The sequence below is a fragment of the Candida pseudojiufengensis genome (assembly GCF_024610245.1).
Source record: "Candida pseudojiufengensis strain CBS 10847 chromosome Unknown scaffold7, whole genome shotgun sequence".
Taxonomy (NCBI): Eukaryota; Fungi; Ascomycota; class Pichiomycetes; order Serinales; family Debaryomycetaceae; genus Lodderomyces; species Lodderomyces pseudojiufengensis.
Genome location: NW_026261527.1, coordinates 118470 through 138187, shown reverse-complemented (window position 1 = coordinate 138187; position 19718 = coordinate 118470). Strand labels below are relative to the sequence as shown.

At 29.5% G+C, this 19718-nt stretch overlaps 9 protein-coding genes across 9 annotated transcripts; 5 read left to right on the top strand and 4 right to left on the bottom strand. All coding sequences in view use genetic code 12, as the record gives it.

Moving 5' to 3' along the window:
* Nucleotides 1-47: 47 nt before the first annotated feature.
* Nucleotides 48-6116, top strand: KGF55_002043 (uncharacterized protein; the record flags this gene model as incomplete). The annotated part of the gene is made up of 1 exon (XM_051756683.1): nt 48-6116. One exon carries the CDS (start codon nt 48-50, stop codon nt 6114-6116), a length of 6069 nt encoding a protein of 2022 aa, XP_051615031.1.
* Nucleotides 6117-6822: 706 nt separating this feature from the next.
* KGF55_002042 (uncharacterized protein) lies at nt 6823-7089 on the bottom strand (the record flags this gene model as incomplete). Its single annotated transcript, XM_051756682.1, has 1 exon — nt 6823-7089. One exon carries the CDS (start codon nt 7087-7089, stop codon nt 6823-6825), a length of 267 nt encoding a protein of 88 aa, XP_051615030.1.
* A 2038-nt stretch (nt 7090-9127) lies between these two features.
* Nucleotides 9128-12010, top strand: MTR10 (Mtr10p; the record flags this gene model as incomplete). The annotated part of the gene is made up of 1 exon (XM_051756681.1): nt 9128-12010. The coding sequence occupies one exon, from the start codon at nt 9128-9130 to the stop codon at nt 12008-12010; it is 2883 nt and encodes a 960-aa protein (XP_051615029.1).
* Nucleotides 12011-12706: 696 nt separating this feature from the next.
* On the top strand, nt 12707-13282 carry GUK1 (guanylate kinase; the record flags this gene model as incomplete). The annotated part of the gene is made up of 1 exon (XM_051756680.1): nt 12707-13282. The coding sequence occupies one exon, from the start codon at nt 12707-12709 to the stop codon at nt 13280-13282; it is 576 nt and encodes a 191-aa protein (XP_051615028.1).
* Nucleotides 13283-14018: 736 nt separating this feature from the next.
* Nucleotides 14019-14639, bottom strand: KGF55_002039 (uncharacterized protein; the record flags this gene model as incomplete). The annotated part of the gene is made up of 2 exons (XM_051756679.1): nt 14019-14496; nt 14599-14639. The coding sequence occupies 2 exons, from the start codon at nt 14637-14639 to the stop codon at nt 14019-14021; spliced, it is 519 nt and encodes a 172-aa protein (XP_051615027.1).
* A 244-nt stretch (nt 14640-14883) lies between these two features.
* BUD7 (exomer complex subunit) lies at nt 14884-17124 on the bottom strand (the record flags this gene model as incomplete). Its single annotated transcript, XM_051756678.1, has 1 exon — nt 14884-17124. The coding sequence occupies one exon, from the start codon at nt 17122-17124 to the stop codon at nt 14884-14886; it is 2241 nt and encodes a 746-aa protein (XP_051615026.1).
* Nucleotides 17125-17374: 250 nt separating this feature from the next.
* KGF55_002037 (chromatin modification protein) lies at nt 17375-17959 on the bottom strand (the record flags this gene model as incomplete). Its single annotated transcript, XM_051756677.1, has 1 exon — nt 17375-17959. One exon carries the CDS (start codon nt 17957-17959, stop codon nt 17375-17377), a length of 585 nt encoding a protein of 194 aa, XP_051615025.1.
* Nucleotides 17960-18104: 145 nt separating this feature from the next.
* On the top strand, nt 18105-19034 carry KGF55_002036 (thiamine diphosphokinase; the record flags this gene model as incomplete). Its single annotated transcript, XM_051756675.1, has 1 exon — nt 18105-19034. One exon carries the CDS (start codon nt 18105-18107, stop codon nt 19032-19034), a length of 930 nt encoding a protein of 309 aa, XP_051615024.1.
* A 175-nt stretch (nt 19035-19209) lies between these two features.
* KGF55_002035 (mitochondrial 37S ribosomal protein mS38) lies at nt 19210-19650 on the top strand (the record flags this gene model as incomplete). Its single annotated transcript, XM_051756674.1, has 1 exon — nt 19210-19650. The coding sequence occupies one exon, from the start codon at nt 19210-19212 to the stop codon at nt 19648-19650; it is 441 nt and encodes a 146-aa protein (XP_051615023.1).
* Nucleotides 19651-19718: the final 68 nt, after the last annotated feature.

The following is a 19718-nucleotide window of genomic DNA, read 5'->3' as shown; positions in this document are numbered from 1 at the left end:
TCCTCAATCAAGTTTGAAGTTAGGTAACAACTAATAACCAAAAGGAAATGAGGTTTACTGATTTATTACTTGTTGCTACGGTTGCTAATTCATTAGCAATCAACAACCATCATAATGATGATGATAAAAATTCAAAATTATTTCATCATAAGTCTTTTACTTTAAAATTACCATTTATTAAATCCAAAGCCAATGGTGAACAAGAACAATGGTCAGTTGAACAACAAAATGCTGAAATTTCAATGAATCAAAAGTTCAATTCTAAATTTGGTTTTGAAGATAGTGATGATGAAGATCCTTTGGAAACTGTTACTGTTGTTGCAACTCCAGTTGAAGAAGATCCAACTTTTAATGCTGAATTTAAACCAATGAAAGGTGGATTTGGTGAAATGTTTTGGCAATTATTGTCAATTGGTAAAGAATTAACTATGGAAAAGATTAAAATTTTAAAGGATATTTTACTTATGTTGGATAAAATTAAACAAATAAAAGAAGGTGGAGCTGAATCTGCTGTTGTTAAAAGTAATGAACATGGTCAAGTCGCAATTGATGCTAAAAATCAATTAAAAGATAATGCTGTCGTTCAAAACATTCCAAGATCACGTCATCAATTTAAAAGAGAAGATATTACTCCTGAAGAATCTGCCCCAAAAGCTACTCCAGAAGAGCAAGATTTGAATAATTTAATTGGTTTAGATAAATTGAAAGGTATGTTTAAAAAAGGTGATAAGGATAAAGGTAAGGGTAAAGGTAAAGATAAGAGCACTAAAGATGATGAGGATGATGATTGTGACGATGAAGAAGATTACAAGAAAGGTTCTAAAAAAACTTGGAATAAAAATTATAACCCAAACTATGATCCAAATTATAATCCAAACTATAATCCAAACTATAATCCAAACTATAATCCAAATTATAATCCAAACTATAACCCAAATTATGATCCAAATTATAATCCAAATTATAATCCTAATTATAAGTATGATAAAAATTATAAACCTTATCCGCCAAACTATAAACCAAATCCAAATTGGAATAAAGAAAAAATTTATTATCCAGGTAAAGAATATTATCCAGGTTATGATAAAAATTATTACCCAGGTAAAAACTATGATCCAAAATTCAATTATGGTAAAGATTATGATGGTAAATATGATGGTAAATATGATGACAAATATGATTATGATGATGAAGATTGTTATGATGAACAAGATGGGGACTTTAAAGATGGAAAAAATTCAAGTTATGATAAAAAATATCGTGATTCCAAAAATTTAACTAAAAGAGGTGAATTAAAATTTGATCAAGATAGAAGACCTTCAAGTCACGGTGGTTCAAAACATGGTAAAGTTCATCATGATTTCAAGGATCATCATGGAAAACATCATCATGAAGATGGTAAAGATTATCATAAAGACCACCATGAACATCACAAAAGTAAAGAAACATCAATTGAAGAAGAAACTTCAACTTCATTAGAAACTCCAACCAAAACAAAAACTCCAATTGAATCAAAAACTTCAAGTAGTAAAGAAATTCCAACTGAGACTGAGACTGAGACTGAGACTCCAATTGAATCAAAAACCTCAACTAAAAAGGAAAAGCCAATAAAGACTGAAACTCCAGTTGAATCAAAAACCTCAAGTAAATCAATAGCTCCAACTGAAACTGAAGAACCAGTTGAAGAAGAAACCACAAGTTCAATTGAAAAAAAGACTTCAACTAAAAAACAAATTCCAACTGAAACTGAAACTCCAATCGAATCAAAAACTTCAAGTAAAGAAGTATCTTCAATTGAAACAAAAGTTCCAGTTGAAACTGAACTTCCAATTGAAGATTGTGATGATGAAGAATATCATAAAGGTCATCACGATGGTAAAGGTCATCATGATGGTAAAGGTCATCATGATGGTAAAGGTCATCACGATGGTAAAGGTCATCACGATGGTAAAGGTCATCACGATGGTAAAGGTCATCACGATGGTAAAGGTCATCACGATGGTAAAGGTCATCACGATGGTAAAGGTCATCACGATGGTAAAGGTCATCATGATTTTAAAGAACGTCCACACCACGATGGAGAAAAATCTCATGGTCATCATGAACATCATCATGATGATGAAGATTGTGAAGAATGGGAACTTGACCTCAAACATGATCACAAATTTGGTAAAGATCATCATGGTAAACACCTTAATGTTTCAAAACGTGAACAAGTGCATTTAGTAATGAGAGATTTAACTAAATTGAAAAACTTAATGGGTGGTAAAAAAGGTGCTAAAGGTGGTGAAGTTGCAAAACCTGCAAACGGAGTTAAACCAACTGAAGAAGCTAAACCAACTGAAAAACCTAAACCAGCTCCTCAACCTACTGAAAAACCTAAAACAGCTCCAGCTCCTAAACCAACTGTAAAGCCTAAACCAGCTCCAAAACCACCAGTTGAAGAACCGGAAGAAGATTGTCCAGAAGAGGAACCAGAAGTAGCTCCAGAACCAGAAGAAGACTGTCCAGAGGAAGAACCCGAACCAGCTCCAAAACCTGCTCCAAAACCTACTCAAAAACCTGCTCCAAAACCAACTCAAAAACCGGCACCAAAACCAACTGTTGCTCCAAAACCTGTACCAACAAAAGCTGCTCCAACTGAAGCCCCTGTTGAAACTGAAGCACCAAAAAATGGTAAAACCTCAGGAATGAAGGGTAAATTAAAAGGATTATTCTCCAAAGGTAAATTAGGTGGTGGTAAAATGGGAAGCTTGAAATCAAAATTTTCCAAAAACAAAAATACCGAAGCTCCTGCTAAAAATGGTGCTGAAGCTACCGCTGAACCAACTGCTGAAGTCGCTCCAGTAGAAACTGCTACTACTGTCACTAAAATTATTGTTAAAATCGAAGATTGTGAAGAAACAGAAGCTCCTGTCGAAACAACTGATTGTCCAGAAGAAACTCAACCTGCTGAACAAGGTAAAAATGGTAAAAAAAAGGGCAAAAGAGATTTAGAAACTGATGTTGCTCTTGATAGTCAATATTTTGGCAAAGGAGGCAATGGCAAAGGTAATGGAAAAGGTAAAGGTAAAGATGATGAAGATGAAGATGATTGGGATGATGAAGACGAAGAAGATACCGGCAAAGGTAAAGGTGGTGACAAAGGCGGTAAAAAAGAAATGTTGAAAAAAAAATTAGGTGGTGTTAAGAAACTTTTGGGTAAATTCAAAAAAGGCAAAGGTGGTAACGGTGGTAAAGGTGGTAAAGGTGGTAAAGGAAAATCCATCAAAGAAGAAGAATATGAAGAAGATGACGAAGATGATTGTGAAGAAGAAGAAGAAGAATGGGATGGTAAATACTCGAATGGAAAAGAGGCAAAACCAGAAAAGGATTTGAATAATGGTAAAAAATCAAATGGTGCTAAAGAAAAAAAAACTACCACCACTTCAAAAGGTTTAACATTTAGCAAAGATAAAACAAGCAAGACTTATAGTAAAGGGAAGAGAGATGCCGTCGAAGCGAGGACTAGCAACGTAGACGGATTTGTCAGCAATGACAGAGATGATGGTTACTACGATCAAATTTTTTTTGCCCAAGCTTTACCCAAAAATGAATCTGCTGAAGAATTATTATTAAGAGTATTTTTGAAATTGAAAAAATCTGGTTCAATTAATGATATTATTGAATTATCCTTGAATGATGAAGTTGTTAGAAAAACATTTATTAATAATGCTATTGATTTGTTGAATTCGAAAACAATTTCTTGGAATGATGTTTTTTTAGCTATTGATGAACATGGTCTTAATCTTGATGTTGGTGATTTATCTTTGAATGATGCTTCAATTAGTAACGGGGTAGCAACCTTTGTTTTAGAAGTTATTCCAAGTTTACTTAGAAATAAAGCATTAACATCTGAACAAGTTATTGATAAATTGCAATACGATGGTATATATTTCATTCCTGAACCTCCAATTCATAAAGGCGGTAAACCACCAAAAATACTTCCTGCTCCACATCCTAAAATTCAACCTTTGACTCCTACAAATGCATTGAAACAAGGTCTTCATGAAACTAATCGTTTTGAAAGTCAAAAATCTCGTCACGAAGAACATCATTATGTGAAATATCACAATAGGACTTTAAATCATGAAATTGAACAACATGAATCAGCTAATAAAGATATCGAAAAGGAAAGTCACAAAGCTCATCATGATGGTGAATCTGAAGATGATAACCGTGAAAATCAATATTATGATGCCGAAAGGGATCGTCATGAACATTTGAAAACAAATGATGAAGTTCATGAAAAAGATAAACACGAGTTTAAAAAAGAACATCATCAAGAAGATCATCACCAAGAGGTTAATGGCCAAGGTGATACTCAAGAGGAACATCATGAAAGCAATCATAGAGAATTGAAGAAAGATAAATATGATCAAGACTTTCATTTGAAAAATAAATCCAAAAAACTTGATAAAAGACATGAATTGAATAAATTTGAAAAAGAAACTCATAGGAATGAAAAAGATACTCATGAAAAAGAACATCATGAATTAGCAGCTGATAATGATGAACATCATGAATTTGATTTGGTTGAAAAAGATCATAATATCAATGAAAAAGATAGTTATGAGAAGAATGTTCTTGAAAAGGATAATGCTTATAAGAAGGAACATAATCAACAAAAGATTCATGAAAAAAGTAAAGATTTCCATGAAAAAGATTTACACCAAAAGGATAAGACTCCAGATAGTAAAGATGAAAAAGATTTTCATGAATTGGATGATGTTGAGATTGAAAAGGATTTGAATTTGGATTATTTCCATGAAATTGAACATAGAAGAAAAAGACATGAAATTAAACATTATGAAGAAGATTTACATAAAAATAATACTGAACATCATGAAAAATATGTTCATGAAGAGTATAAAGATTCTGAAAATCATCATGGGAAAGATATTTATAAAGAAGATGATCATCAATTTGATAAAGAAAAGCATATAATTGATCATCATGAAAAAGAATTGAATGATATTGAGTTTGAAAAAGATTTTCATGAATTAGATGAAATAACTAAAGAAAAAGAACTTCATAAAGATTATTTTTATGATTTTGATCATAAAAATAAAAGACATGAAACTGAAAGGTATAGTGAAGATTCACATAAAAAGAAAATTGAACATTATGAACAAGATTTAAGTGAAGAATATAAGGATGAATCTAATCATCTTGAAAATCATCAAGGTAATGAAATTGATTGTGAATTAATTGATGATGAACATAAATTAGATCATCATGAAGAAAATCATAAAGAAAATTTTGATCATGTTAAAGATAATCATGAACATGGTAAAATTGATAAATCTCAATCACTTGAAAGAAGTCATAAACATGAAATTGATCATGGCAAGAAATTTGAATCGAATATTGCAGAAGAAGATTCTCATAAAGATATAAATGAGAAATATAAAACTGATAATTATGAAGATATAAAGGATGAATTTTCACATGATAGAAAAGCTCATCATAAAGCAGATGATCAATCTTTAAGTCATGAAAAGCATAAAACTAATCAACATGAACAACTAAATCAAGATGATGAAGGTTGGCAAAAAGGATCTTATGAATATAATGTTAAGGATAAAGTTAAAGAGCATCATAAAGATTATTATGAAGAATTTGATCATGATTTACGTAATGATAAAAGAGATGAAGCCATTCAAATTGATAAATCTGACAAGAGTAAAGAATTACATGAAACAGATGCTCATTTAAAAGAAAAAGAAAAAAGTTTTTATGAAAAAGATAAATTAATTGGTGGTGAACGTCATTATAAAGAACATTATGAAAAAAATCATCATGAAAAAGATCGTTATGAATCTTCACCAGGTAGAGAACAATATGAAAAAGAACAATATGATAAAGAAGAACATGCTAAAGAAAATCATGAAAAAGGACCTCATGAACATGAACAATATGTAAAAGATCAAACAAAAGAGGTTGATAAAAAAGTTTTGGATGAAAATTCAAAAGTTAGTCAAGAACATTTAGCTGTTGGTGATGCTGCTAAAGTTCCAGCTGATGTTCAAGTTGGTGTTCCAGCACCAGTGGTTCCACCTGCTGGAGGTCCATAGATTAGATGTTTAGGGGTTGATTGAAGTGGTTTCAAAATAAAATAAAAAAAAAACAAAAAAAAAAATTATATACAATTTCAATTCAATTATGGTTTTGCTTTTAGTTCGTTTTAATTTTAACTTAATGTTTATAACTGATTTGTTATCAATTAAATTATAATTTATAATTTTATATTACATTGTAAAGTTGGATATACCCAAAATAAAAAAAGTTAAAAAAAAAAGAAAAAAACTGGTTTTGATTATTTCATTTATTATTTATTATATTTTTTATTTCATTTGATTATTGATTATCAAGATTATGATTTTTACTCAATTATATTTATTTTTTTCAATTTCAAAAAGTTAAGTTTGATTTTCGTTATTTATATTTTTCATATATATTTTTTATATAGTTTAGTTTAAGTTTATGGTTTGTTTGTTTTCGAATAAGAAGAATACTCTAAGTGTTGTAGATGTGAAAAAAAAAGTTCTTACAATGTCGATGTCGATATAATCATTAAATAATTTATTAACCATTAAAAGCCGCCTATATAAATATTAAAATTATATCTAACTTAAACCGAAACCAAATGATCAGTGAAATTGAAATTCTCATGATAACACATTTCACCGAATAAAAATTGAATAAATGCTATATTTCTTAAAATCCCCAAAATATTTGAAAGAAAACCAGTTTCAAAAAGTTAAATTTGGATATTTAAATTTATAAAGCTAATAAAGCACCAGCAGCTAAAGCAAAAGCACCAACAGCAACTTTATTTGAATCACCTTCATAAGTTGAAACATTAGCTGGAACTGAATAGTTTGAAACAATAACTGATGATGATTCAATAGCTGGACAAGCAGTTGAAGCTTCTGGACCAGTACATGAAGTAATTGTGACTAAAGTTTCTGATTCAACAGTGACGGTTGATTGAGCGTTAATTAAAGCAGCACCAATGGTTAATAAAATAGTGTTTGAGAATTGCATTTTTATATATTTGTTTTGTAAGCGAATGACTAATTAGTTGGAATTAATTTATTGAAGTTGTTAATGAATAAAAAGAAGAACTAAAAAAAGTTTTGAAAATTTAGATGGATTTTATGAGTTTATATATTAATTCAAGAGAGCACTTTCAATTCATTAATCAAATTTTTTCAATCATTTGTTTACTTATCTTTGTTTTGATTTTCTTTAATATTGTTATGATTTTGCAACTTTTAACTTTTTATCGAGTAGTGAAACCTTACACAAAATCTATTGGATCTAATTAATTAAGTACTAATTAAACCATTTGACGTAAAAAATATATTAGACGAGACACGTTAATTTATAAAGTAGTATAGTACAGTACAATACAATAAATAGTATATGTTATGGTTTGTTGTTTTTGTTTATCTATCTAATATAACTTTAATTAATTATGAATGAGTACTTTAGTCTAATCAAAAAGTTATTTAGACGATCAAATTTTGATGGGTGGCATATTTACGTTGTACATATTTTTGATAGACGAAGAATTTACTTATAAATAAGTAATCAAGAGCTAAATCAATAAATTCTTATACAAAGAAATTCAATATTTACTAAGACTAAATTTTATGAACTACGGAATTATTAAATCTAGATCCATAAGGAATATAATCAGCCTCAAACATTGTAACTTCAGTTTAATTAATCCTAAATATTTCTTGATAATTCATTGAAAATAATTTATTGATAAATTCTCCAAGATACGTTTTTTGTTTAGTAATTTCTTGTGTACCTTAAAAACACGACGTAATAATAGATACACAATAACTTACACTAAAACCTAATAAAGTAAGAGTATTACCAAATGAAGAGTACTTAGCCTAAGGACTATAATTCATGGTCTAACTATACTTTATCAGTCCAACTTCAGGATGTGAGAGGGAACTAGTTTGATTAAATTATGACTCGTTAGCACTGATAAACTAAATTGCTTAGATTTCTTAGTATTATTTCGTTCTCAAGATACAAAAACGTTCATTAGTCGGCTTGCAAAATAGTCAAATATAAACTACACTTACAATTATAATGAGGTAATTACTTGGCCATAACTTTAGATAACGATAAATTAATACATTTATTTTTCCTTAGACTTAGCTATGAAATACATAAGGTGATTGTGTTTGGGTAGTACTTAATGAGTTTTTTTGTGTAGATTCGTCTTAAACTCGCGCGATTTGTTACCAAAATTGAATTAATTTTGTACCAAGATTTATGCAATCATGCAATTAGCGTTCTGTATAACGCGAACAATTTGTGATAGATACCAAAAAAATTTTATAAATAGCCTACAGTATTAGCATTGCATTTTAGAAGTTGTAATTTAGCATAATAACAAGACTGAATCAATGCTACGCCATAAATCATGCATCAACATCCCTCAAACAATTGATGCCGCCTTGAAATTGATCTTACTTACTTGTATTTTTGTTTAATTTCTTCTTTTATAGCAATGTTTTATTTCAGAATGTATCTTATTGACTGTTTACAATAATATTATTGTGTTTCATATTAATGACGAAATTTTAATAATCAAAAACATTTATTTGTATCAAACAAAAATGCGATAAATGGAGAACAAAAGAATAGTACGAATCTTTTCATCTGCCGTCCTAAGTTCTGCTTCTCGACTTTCTTTAGATGAAGAATAAATTTGATATTGTTTCTTATCTCTGGACAAATATGCAAGATTAAACATATTGACTTTCGTTAGATAATAATTTTGTATACCTATTTTTCACAATTACACCAACACATAATACTGATAAAATTCGTACAGTTTTGAAATGATTATGCTCAACATTCATGCCGATACTCACTTGTCTTGATCATGTTTCATATGATTAATGGTTGATTCTTAATTTGAAAACTAAGGTAGTCGTGCAACTATCACCAATATTTTTCAAGATCAATTTTATAATTTTTCATTCGACTTAAATCAATAATTAAACTTTGGTTGCCAAATCATTTCCCAAATACTTAACCCATCAATTGCATCATGTCATCACAAGATCAAACACTACAGCAGTTGGATCATGCTTTGACAACTATGTACTCAAATGCTCCTAGAGAAGAGAAAGCAAGTGCTACTAACTATTTGGAAACATTTCAAAAATCAAATGAAGCATGGAATATAACTCATCAAATACTTCAAAATAAAAATGAAGATAATAACTCACATCAACAACAATTACAAATTTTCGCAGCACAAACATTAAGATCAAAAGTCATCTATGATTTGTTATCACAGATCCAACCTGAAAATTATTCAGATTTGAAAAATTCCATTTTACAATTAATTAAATTATACAATTCACCACAAGATAAATTAATACGTACTCAATTATCTATAGCATTATCACAATTAGCATTACAATATTTATCTTGGAACGATGCAATCAATGAAATTTTATCAAATTTATCAACTAATGAATCCATACTAATACTTTTAGAATTTTTAAAGATTCTACCGGAAGAAATTTCAGATGTGAAAAAGAGTCATTTAACTGATGAAGAATATAATGAAAGATCAAGACAGTTAATATCAGATCAAGTTGAAACAGTAATTGGAGTATTGAAAAATTTGGCAGAAGGGAACACAAAAAATGATCAACAATTAAATTCAGCGATATTAGATGCATTAAATAGTTGGATCACTGAATGTCCAGTTGATCAAATATTGACAGTTCACTCATTAACATCACTAATATTTCAAAGTTTATCAAATGATGCTACATTTGATAAAGCTATTGAGTGTCTTGTAACTATTATTCGTGAAACAAGAGACATTGATAATTATGAAATAATAGATGCATTATATCAACAAATATTACAACTAAATTCATTTATGCAATCAAATACTGAAAATTTAGAGGATCCTGAAAAAGTAGATGGATTAACTAGATTATATGTTGAATGTGGTGAATCATGGCATGCATTAATTGCGAAAAATCCAAAGCATTTTAAACCATTAGTTGAAATTCTTTTAAATTGTTGTAAATATGATGAAGATTTGGATGTGGTTAAATATACTTTTCAATTTTGGTATTTGTTGAAACAATTAATTGTATTACCTAAATTTGAAGAAGCTAGATATATACTTGGGGAAGTATATCTTCAATTAATTTCAGTCATAATAAAACATTTAACTTATCCTATAGCTGCAAATGATAACGATTTGTTTAATGGAGATAAAGAACAGGAAGATAAATTTAAAGATTTTAGATATGAAATGGGAGATGTATTAAAAGATTGTTGTGCAGTAGTTGGTGCAACAAAGGCATTACAAGTACCATTTGAACAAATTCAATCCATTATATCTAATTCTTCTGGTCATTGGCAATATTTGGAAGCTCCATTATTTTCAATGAGAACAATGGCAAAAGAAGTATCAACTAAAGAAAAAACTATACTACCCACTATTATGTCATTTTTGGTGAAATTACCAGAACATCCAAAAGTTCGATATGCAGCAACTTTAGTTTTGGGAAGGTATACAGAATGGACATCTAAACATCCAGAATTTTTAGAACCACAATTAAATTATATCACAAAGGGGTTTGAGGTAGCAAATAATAATAATGATATAATGATGGCAACTTCACATGCATTGATGTATTTTTGTCAAGATTGTTCATCATTATTAGTGAATTACCTTGAACAATTATATGTTCTTTATGGTCAAGTAAGAAATCAAATTGATTTGGAATCAAATTATGAATTAATTGATGGGTTAGCTCATGTTGTTTCAAAAGTTCCTGAAGAAAATTTATATAAAACTTCAGAAATGTTTTTGGAACCAACTCTTGAAAGTATCAATAAATTTAATCAAGAAGATAATAATTCAGAAGAATTAAACTTAAAAATATCAGATCAAATTGAAGTCATAACTGTTTTCATAGATGTTTTAAAAATAAATGAATTTGAAAAACCAACTTATCCAGTTGCCACATTATTTATTGAAAAAATATGGCCATTAATTACATCAGTATTAAATAAAAGAGCATCATCTATAAAAATTAGTGAAAAATGTATGAAATTAATGAAAAGTGCAATGTTATCATTTAGTTCATATCTTAATTCAATTTTACCACAATTTGCTGAAATTTTACATCATGGTTATCAACAAACTCAATTTGGATGTTATTTATGGGTTTCAGGAGTTGTTATTAGAGTTTATGGAGATGAAGAAATCAATTCAAAAGAAATTACAAATGCTGTATTAGAATTTTCAATATTGCAATGTCAAACTTTTTTCCAACAACTTAAAACTTTAGATTCAAATAATAATGTCAAGCAAATTCCAGATGTTATAGAAGATTTTTATAGGATGATGAATGATTTATTAATGTTTTATCCATTTGAAATAATTCCAAATTTGGATTTACTTCATTCAGTATTTGAAGCAACTATAATTACATTAACAAAATTAGATGAATATAACCCAATAATTTCATGTATTCATTTCAATATTGATTTAATTTCATGGGGTTTACCACATCCTCCAATTTCTTTATTTGAAGATAAAGATACAGAACCTTTAAAAAATTTAATAAAAGAATTTCTAGTTCAAAAAGATCATGGTTATGAATTATTAAAATCAATAATAAATGGACTTATTTTCAAATTTCATATAGATATTCAACAAGATGCAAATGATTTAATTTTAAAAATTCTTATAGTTTCACCAAATTATGAATTATCAATTAAATGGTTAAATGAAATAGTTATAAATTTACCAAATATTCATAGTGGTGAAACTGATAGATTAATTCAAACTATTGGTATTGCTTTACAAAATAAAGATAATCGTAGAATAAGAAGTGCTTTAAAAGATTTTATTGGATGGTATTCTAGAAAAAATGTTACTAGGACTATATAGGTTAAAATAATTGAATGATTTAAATATATGGAAAAGTGTATGTTTGTAGTGTAGTCTATGTGTTTTGACTTGATTAGCTCAAGAAAAAGATGTATCAAATTGGCTGCAAAATTTGTTCAAAATTTATACTTTTGAAACTCAAATGTACGAACAACCAGAGAAGATTTATCCTCTCAACTGTATTTGCAAGTTTGAAGAAATTGGCTTGAGCTCATTGTTTACCATCTTGATTTATCTTAATGCAAATATTAGAACAAATGAGGCGCTAATATGAGGCATACCAGAATTTTAGAAATCAATGTAATTTTGTGGAAGATTAAGTCTGCGGTTTTAAAACTAGTTCTACGCTACTGATCAAATGAAGATCCTTAATATTTTAAAATAAGATGATGTTGTCAATTAATCACCATTGAATGATTTTTAATGATGCTATTTAACTGAAAAGACACGTCTATTTAATGTGTGGATATTCACCCGTGTTTAGATAATTTTACGACTAAAAAAAAATTATGTAAAAACAAAAACACAAACAAAATTAAAAAAAAAATTTTAATTTCCAAATGATTTTGATTCTTAGATTCAATTGAATTTCAACTTGTCATAATACTGTCAAACCTATTTAGTTCAGTTCTCAGGTCTACAAAAAGACAATTTTCTCTACACTCACCACATTCTTTTAGACCAAATTTCCACAATATGTCAACAACATCATCAAAAACTAGACCAATTGTCATTTCAGGACCATCAGGAACAGGTAAATCCACATTATTGAAAAAATTATTTGCTGAATATCCAGGAAAATTCGGATTTTCTGTATCAAACACAACAAGAAAACCAAGAGAAGGAGAAACAAATGGTAAAGATTATCATTTTGTAACTGTTGATGAATTTAAAGATTTAATTAATAATAATAAATTTATTGAATGGGCTCAATTTTCAGGTAATTATTATGGTACTACTATAAAAGCAGTTAAAGATGTTTCAGATACGGGGAAAATATGTTTATTGGATATAGATATGCAAGGTGTAAAATCAGTTAAAAATACAGATTTAAATGCAAAATATCTTTTTATAAGTCCTCCATCAATTGAAGAATTAAGACAAAGATTAGAAGGTAGAGGTACTGAAACAAAAGAAAGTTTGGAGAAAAGATTAGCTGCTGCTAATTCTGAAATGGAATATGCAAATACTGGTGCTCATGATTTAATAATAGTTAATGATAATTTGGATAAAGCTTACGCGGAGTTTAAAAAGTTTATCTTGGACCAATAGATGTAAATTCATTGAGTCAGGGTCAAGGAGGTGATAGATGTTCATTTTTATTTAATGTACTGACTATAACTATAAACAATATCAGTGCGTTTAATATACTGACTGTAAACCATTTAAATCTGATTGTTAACTCAACTCTATCGATGCTGAGACACAGACCTAGAATGTGATCTAGACTCTCATTATAGAAAAGTTTGTATTCGCTTCTCACTAATCGCTCATATTTTGATATATTATATTTACCGCTTAATAAATAGTTGGGTGCAAAAAAAAAACTCCGATCACGAGATATGAGAAACACATACAAATTACACATCATTGTGAAATAATTTTCAAATCCAAAATCACAGTCTGTTTTCAAAATCAACTACAGCTACTCAAATTTACCTGGATTATAACACGTCACAATGTCACATTCACCACAACCGTCTATAAATAGATTGTTCATGATATCTAATCACTTGAGTAAAGCTTCAAACTTCAAGAAATTGCCTAGTTTCCCATATTTATCAAATGAAGAAAGGTCGAGTTATTTTCAAAGTCGAATAATCAAAAACTCACCTAAGTAAGTTTTATCGTTACTAGCTTTATTTTACTTGAGTTGATTGAAGACTCGAACACATCACCTGGTGTATACTTTCAAAATATTATAGAGAAATTGAATTACCATTAGAATTTTTACGTAACTTCGTGCATTGTTTAGATACTATTATAGATGAATCAAAACTTGATTGAATTATTTGTCTTCATCATTTTTCTCAAATATAGCTTTTTTCTGATTTGGTAACTTTGATTTTTCAACTAGTTTATGTTTTTCCTCATCAAACCCCTGTTTAGCCAAATCTCTCAATTCTTTTCTTGATTCTTCAACTCTTTGTTTTCTAGCTTGTATAATGGCATCTCTTCTCTCCAACTCTTCAATCCATAATTTCTCTCTCTGCTTAGCTTTTTCTCTTAATTTATCTTCCTTCGTCTTTTTCTGCTCATATGTAGTAGCCGTACTTCCCAATGTCATACCTCCTACTACTAAAGCTATTAATGTAGCCATTTGAAACCCTATTCTATACCTGAAATATTTTTGAGTTTTTAATTTTTCACCTCTTTTCATGGATCTGGCTGCTAGTATAACTGCTCCTGCAGTCAATATTGAACCGATGGGCACTAATGGTTGTTGTTTAGATTTCTCCCACATCTTATCCATTAAATTTGGTTCTCTATGTTAAACTAGTCAGTATATTGTTGCCATTGAAATATTTGCAACCCCAGATTTTACCATTAAGGTCAAAGGTTTTTGTCTGTAATTTGCTTGAACATACTCTTCCTCCCCAAATGCTACGGATGATGGAAGCGACGTCATTTTCTATATGTTGTACGAATGTAAGGTGTAAGGTTTGTGATTATAGTTTACTCCAATCTCCGTAAATTAAAAGAGAAGATAACAATTTTAAAAGTCGTTTGATATTTCAATCTTTCATTCGCACTTCGGATGTAAAATGGTGATGTAATATGCTGTATCGTAGAATCTACCAAATGCAAGTACACAAATTATCATAGAGTCAAGTTCAAGAACAAGAATTTCAAAAATCATAGTGTTCCTTATTTTATTCATCGGCGTTTGATAAATTATATAACCTAATATAATCAGAATCAAAATCTTTCATCATCGATATTATACCATGATTCACAAAATGATCATCTTTACTCGAGTCTTTCGAACTATCTCTCGTAGAGTCTTTACTTCCAGATCCAGGTAATTTTGCCTCATTATATAATGCAGTTATAGAACTTTCAATTTTTACTGATCCTTCCCAAGCAACTAAATCGCTTAAACTTAATAGTAAAAACGGTGAGAAGTCCAGATACCATCTATGATTCCAAACTAGCAATTTCACAATACTTTCCAATATTTTTTCATTTAATTGATTCATTAATTTAGAGTAATTTTGAATGAAATTTGCACTATTGGATGAAGTTGTTGTGTTTTTAGTCAATAATTTATTTTTTTCCTTCAAATAATATTTTAACATTTCACGTTGAGATTTTGCTGAGAATCTACCACTCAAGGCATTTGCAAATGCTACTGAACCTTCTTTAAAATGCTTTAATCTGTATGCAATAGATCCTAAAATTTCCCATTCTAATGTGGTTTTTTTATACTCCATTTGTTGAGCTTGAAAATGTACTGATTCAGCTTGCCACATTGTAAAAGCTCTTAAATCTTCATATAGCAACATAAATAAATTATCTAACCATCTTTCACATAATCTTTTCTTTCTAAATTCGTCATCGTAATCTATTTCCCCATCTGTTGGTGATATCGAATCAGCAGTTGCTGGAGCTGATTCAAGATTTCTTTGAGTTGGTGATTTAACTGCTGTTGTTGAATCAACATCGCTTTCCCCAACAGATGAATTATTTACAGTTATAGAAGATTGTGTTGAATTTTTTCTTAAATGACCATTTGCCGTTTTCTTATCTTTCCTATACTCTTCTTCCATTACGAATACTTTTGCACGATATTTTAATAATTGTTCCCACCCTGTTTTGGCAACAATTTCAGTTAATAAATCATATGCTTTTGCATATGTTGTTTTCAAATTAGCCGCTGGTAAATTTGATAGTTGTGGATCTAAATTTCTATGTTCGAAACTTATATCATTACTTTGTAAATTTGATACTTCATCCAAAGTTACATCCATTGGTGAAGGTAAATGTAAATCATCGTGAGATCTTACAGGAACTACTCTTTTTAATTGATACTTCTCTTTATGTGAGTTCATTGGACATGAGTTTAATGTTAATAATGCATTTTCAAAGTCACCTAATTTCGTATAACACTTCACTAAGATAGACCAAGTTGAATAGTCTGATGGTGATGACTTGACAGCTTGTTTAGCTAATTCCAATGCTAATTCTGGTTTCTTTTTGTCCAAACAATATTCAGCTTGTAAAATTAAAAGGTTGGAGTCTCTTTTGTTGTCTTGTATTCCTTTGCACATTGTCTTGACTGCTTCTATTTCATCCTGCTTGAGTAATTGTAATTGTGCAATTATTGAAATAATGCTTGGATCAATTTTATATAAACGATTTAATATTTCTAATCCTCTGTCATATGATTGAGTCAATTGAATTACTTTCAAGAAACCATCAACAAGATAATTATTCACAATAGTTGGTTGAGGGATATCAACATTACATCCTAATTTTGAACCTTGAAAGAATAAATCCTCGAACCCAATTAAAAAATTATTTAATAATTCTTTGGAAACAATCCCATTATTGAATGGATTAATTTTTCTTATTTCAACAACCCCTCCAACTTTGTTCACATCATCACCATCTTCACTTTCTAATACTGCTCTTACGATAGAAGTGATAAAAGTTTCGGTCCATAATTTATCCAATTGTTCTTCAGTCAATTTGTCTTGAATCGTTTTTCCATCTTGATTAATAATTTGAATTTCAAATTTCCCTGGAATATGTACAGTAACTCTCATATCAGTTTTACTAAATGAATTAAAAGTACAATAAGTTAATTGAGGTACTTTCCAATGTTTCTTTTCACCAAACCAGTATTGAGATTTTGAGGTCATTAAATTGGCTAAACTTTGTAGATGAGCCGCTATAGAAGCAATGGAAGATGTATCAACTCCTGTAAAATATAAGAAAGTACCAATTTCACCATTTTCTCTTTTGGAATTTATTGAATGTTTATATATATTACATAAATCTGGTGGTCCTAATTCAATGAATTGTTGTAATCTCGCAGTTCTCTCGATCAAACTTGCCCCTGGATAATCTTCCTTTACTTCTGGAATTGATCCTAATGATGGAGGTAGCATTGAATTTGACTATCTCTGATTTGGACTTGTTGAATTGGCTCTGAAGTTGAATGTGAGTTTTGTTAATCTGTTGAAATACTTAATTTTTTCTGTTGCGTTGTTGATTTTGTATTCCAATATTTTTCAAAACAATTTCATAGCCATGAAGTATAAGGAAAATATAAATTATATGAAAACGTTACGACTCTCGAGCAGTGATAAATAGAGGCTAAAGATCTGCAATTCTGCATATATATATTACAAGAAATATCTATTTAGTTTTCGATTTCTTCTTTTGTTGTTGATCAGTTATTTCTTCTTTCTCATTAATATCTGGTTCATCATATATGCTATCCCAATCTTTTGCAGTTAGACAATATTTTTCAGGAGGTAAATTTAATCCCCACTTCGGTATTACTGGTGGTAAAGGTTTTGAATTTCTTTCTTGAGCTAGTTCTAGCAATAACTCTTTTGGGGGTACAGGTTTAAATTGATAATTACTTCTTGCAGCTATGGCCAACCTTATGTCATCTGTATTAACTGTTGTATTTGTATTTGAATTGATATTATTGTTAGTGGCAGGTTTTGCATGATCATTATATATTAAGGCATCTTTCAAGATAGATTTTGTATACCTATGAGCAAAATCCATCAATTGTAACGGTACATGATCTTGATAATTTTGAATACCTTGAGTAGCAAATATCAAATGAAGTAATCGGACATCTCTTGGTACTATTTCCTTTTTCTCTATAGATGGTTGTTGTGATTGTTGTGATTGTTGTGAGGAGGGAAATGCATTAGAAGATGATTGCAGTCCAGGTGCAGTATCAGCCGTCAGAGCTTGTGCACTCATTTGACGAAAATAGGTAGGTGTGATATGATATGAATATGTTTTATTAAGGAAACTCTAAATATTCAAGTTGAGGTTTTAATGTTTGGAATTTTGATTCAAATTATTTTGTGTAAAGAATCTAATCTTTTGATAGTTTTATTTAATCATGTCCAAAGAAACAAAGCTTAAAGAAGAAGTCACAGAGAGACCGGATTCTATAAAGGTTGACCCACCATCGAATTCATCACTATATCATACCATAAAACCATTTTCATATTTAACTTCAACAACTAAACAATCAGTATCTAAAAATGTTTTGCTTATTTTGAACCAAAAGTTTACAATTGACCTAAATAGTATTTGGAATCATTGTGAATTAGTAGTTTGTGCGGATGGAGGAGCAAATCGATTATATAACTATTTTAAAGATGAACAATTGAGATCAAAATATATTCCTAACTATATAGTTGGAGATTTTGATTCAATATCTGAAGAAGTTAAAGATTATTATGAAAAGAAAGGCACAAAAATAATACCTCAAAGAACTCAATATAGTACAGATTTTCAAAAGGCTGTAAAATGTATTCAATTGCATTACTTGTTAAAACAAGAGAACACGAATTGGCCCTATGTCAATGATGACTGTGGATTGGATGAAATATGGGAGAAAGAATACCATGCAAAGAGTGATATTGAAATTAGGGTCTACGTTTTATCAGCAATTGGAGGTAGATTTGACCAAACTGTTCAATCCATCAATCAATTATACATCTTACATCAAAACGAACCAAACTTACAAATATTTTTCATAACTGAGTCCGATATCATTTTTTTGCTATATAAAGGAACAAATTATGTAAGTTATCCTTCAAGATCAGTATTTTTTAAGCCAACAAATGCAATACCGACTTGCGGTTTACTTCCCTTAAGTGATCGATCAATTTTACTATCAACAGACGGGTTAAAATATGATGTTAAGAATTGGATTAGTAACATGACAGGTAATGTTAGTTCTTCCAATAGAGTCAGTGGTGAAGATGGATTCATAGTAATTTGTTCTGATCCAATTGTGATCAATATAGAGGTGGATTTATAGAAGTGTATTTTTATAGACGTTATAGAGAAATAGATTAGACATTTTTTGCAACCGACCCATTTTTATCGTGCGTCGCTATCATGGGTCTAATTGGTAGCTTAGACTATTTTTTGTGTGTATTATTTTTCACAAATTTTTCAGATCACTTGTGAACCAGTCAGTTTAACGTCAGACCATGTTTAAACAACTAACGAGGCTCTCGCCATTCAGAAATGTTAATAGACCCGTATTTTTGAGAAATGCGTCATCATATATTCCTCAAGGATCACCAATACTATCTTCCATTCCACCGTTAAATTTATCATCGACAATACAACCACCAACCATATTATCAACATCTCAATTCACACCATCATCCTTGGGAAGGTTACCACAGATTAATACCAATGATTTATCAATACCAATCCAAATAAACGTAGAAATAATAGGAAACGAAGAGAATTCGAAAGATATTGATGCTGTTAGATTCGAAGTTATTGGAGAAGATGGTGAAATAATCGATAATACTATATATACTGATTCAGTATTACGAAAAAGAAGGTTGAAGATGAAAAAACATAAACATAAGAAAAGAAGAAAAGCTCAACGTGCTTTGAGGAAAAGATTGGGTAAATAGACAACACTAGTTTAGGAGATAGAGTGTTCATGAATTTGTACATATAAATAATTTTAATAAGCTTCAAC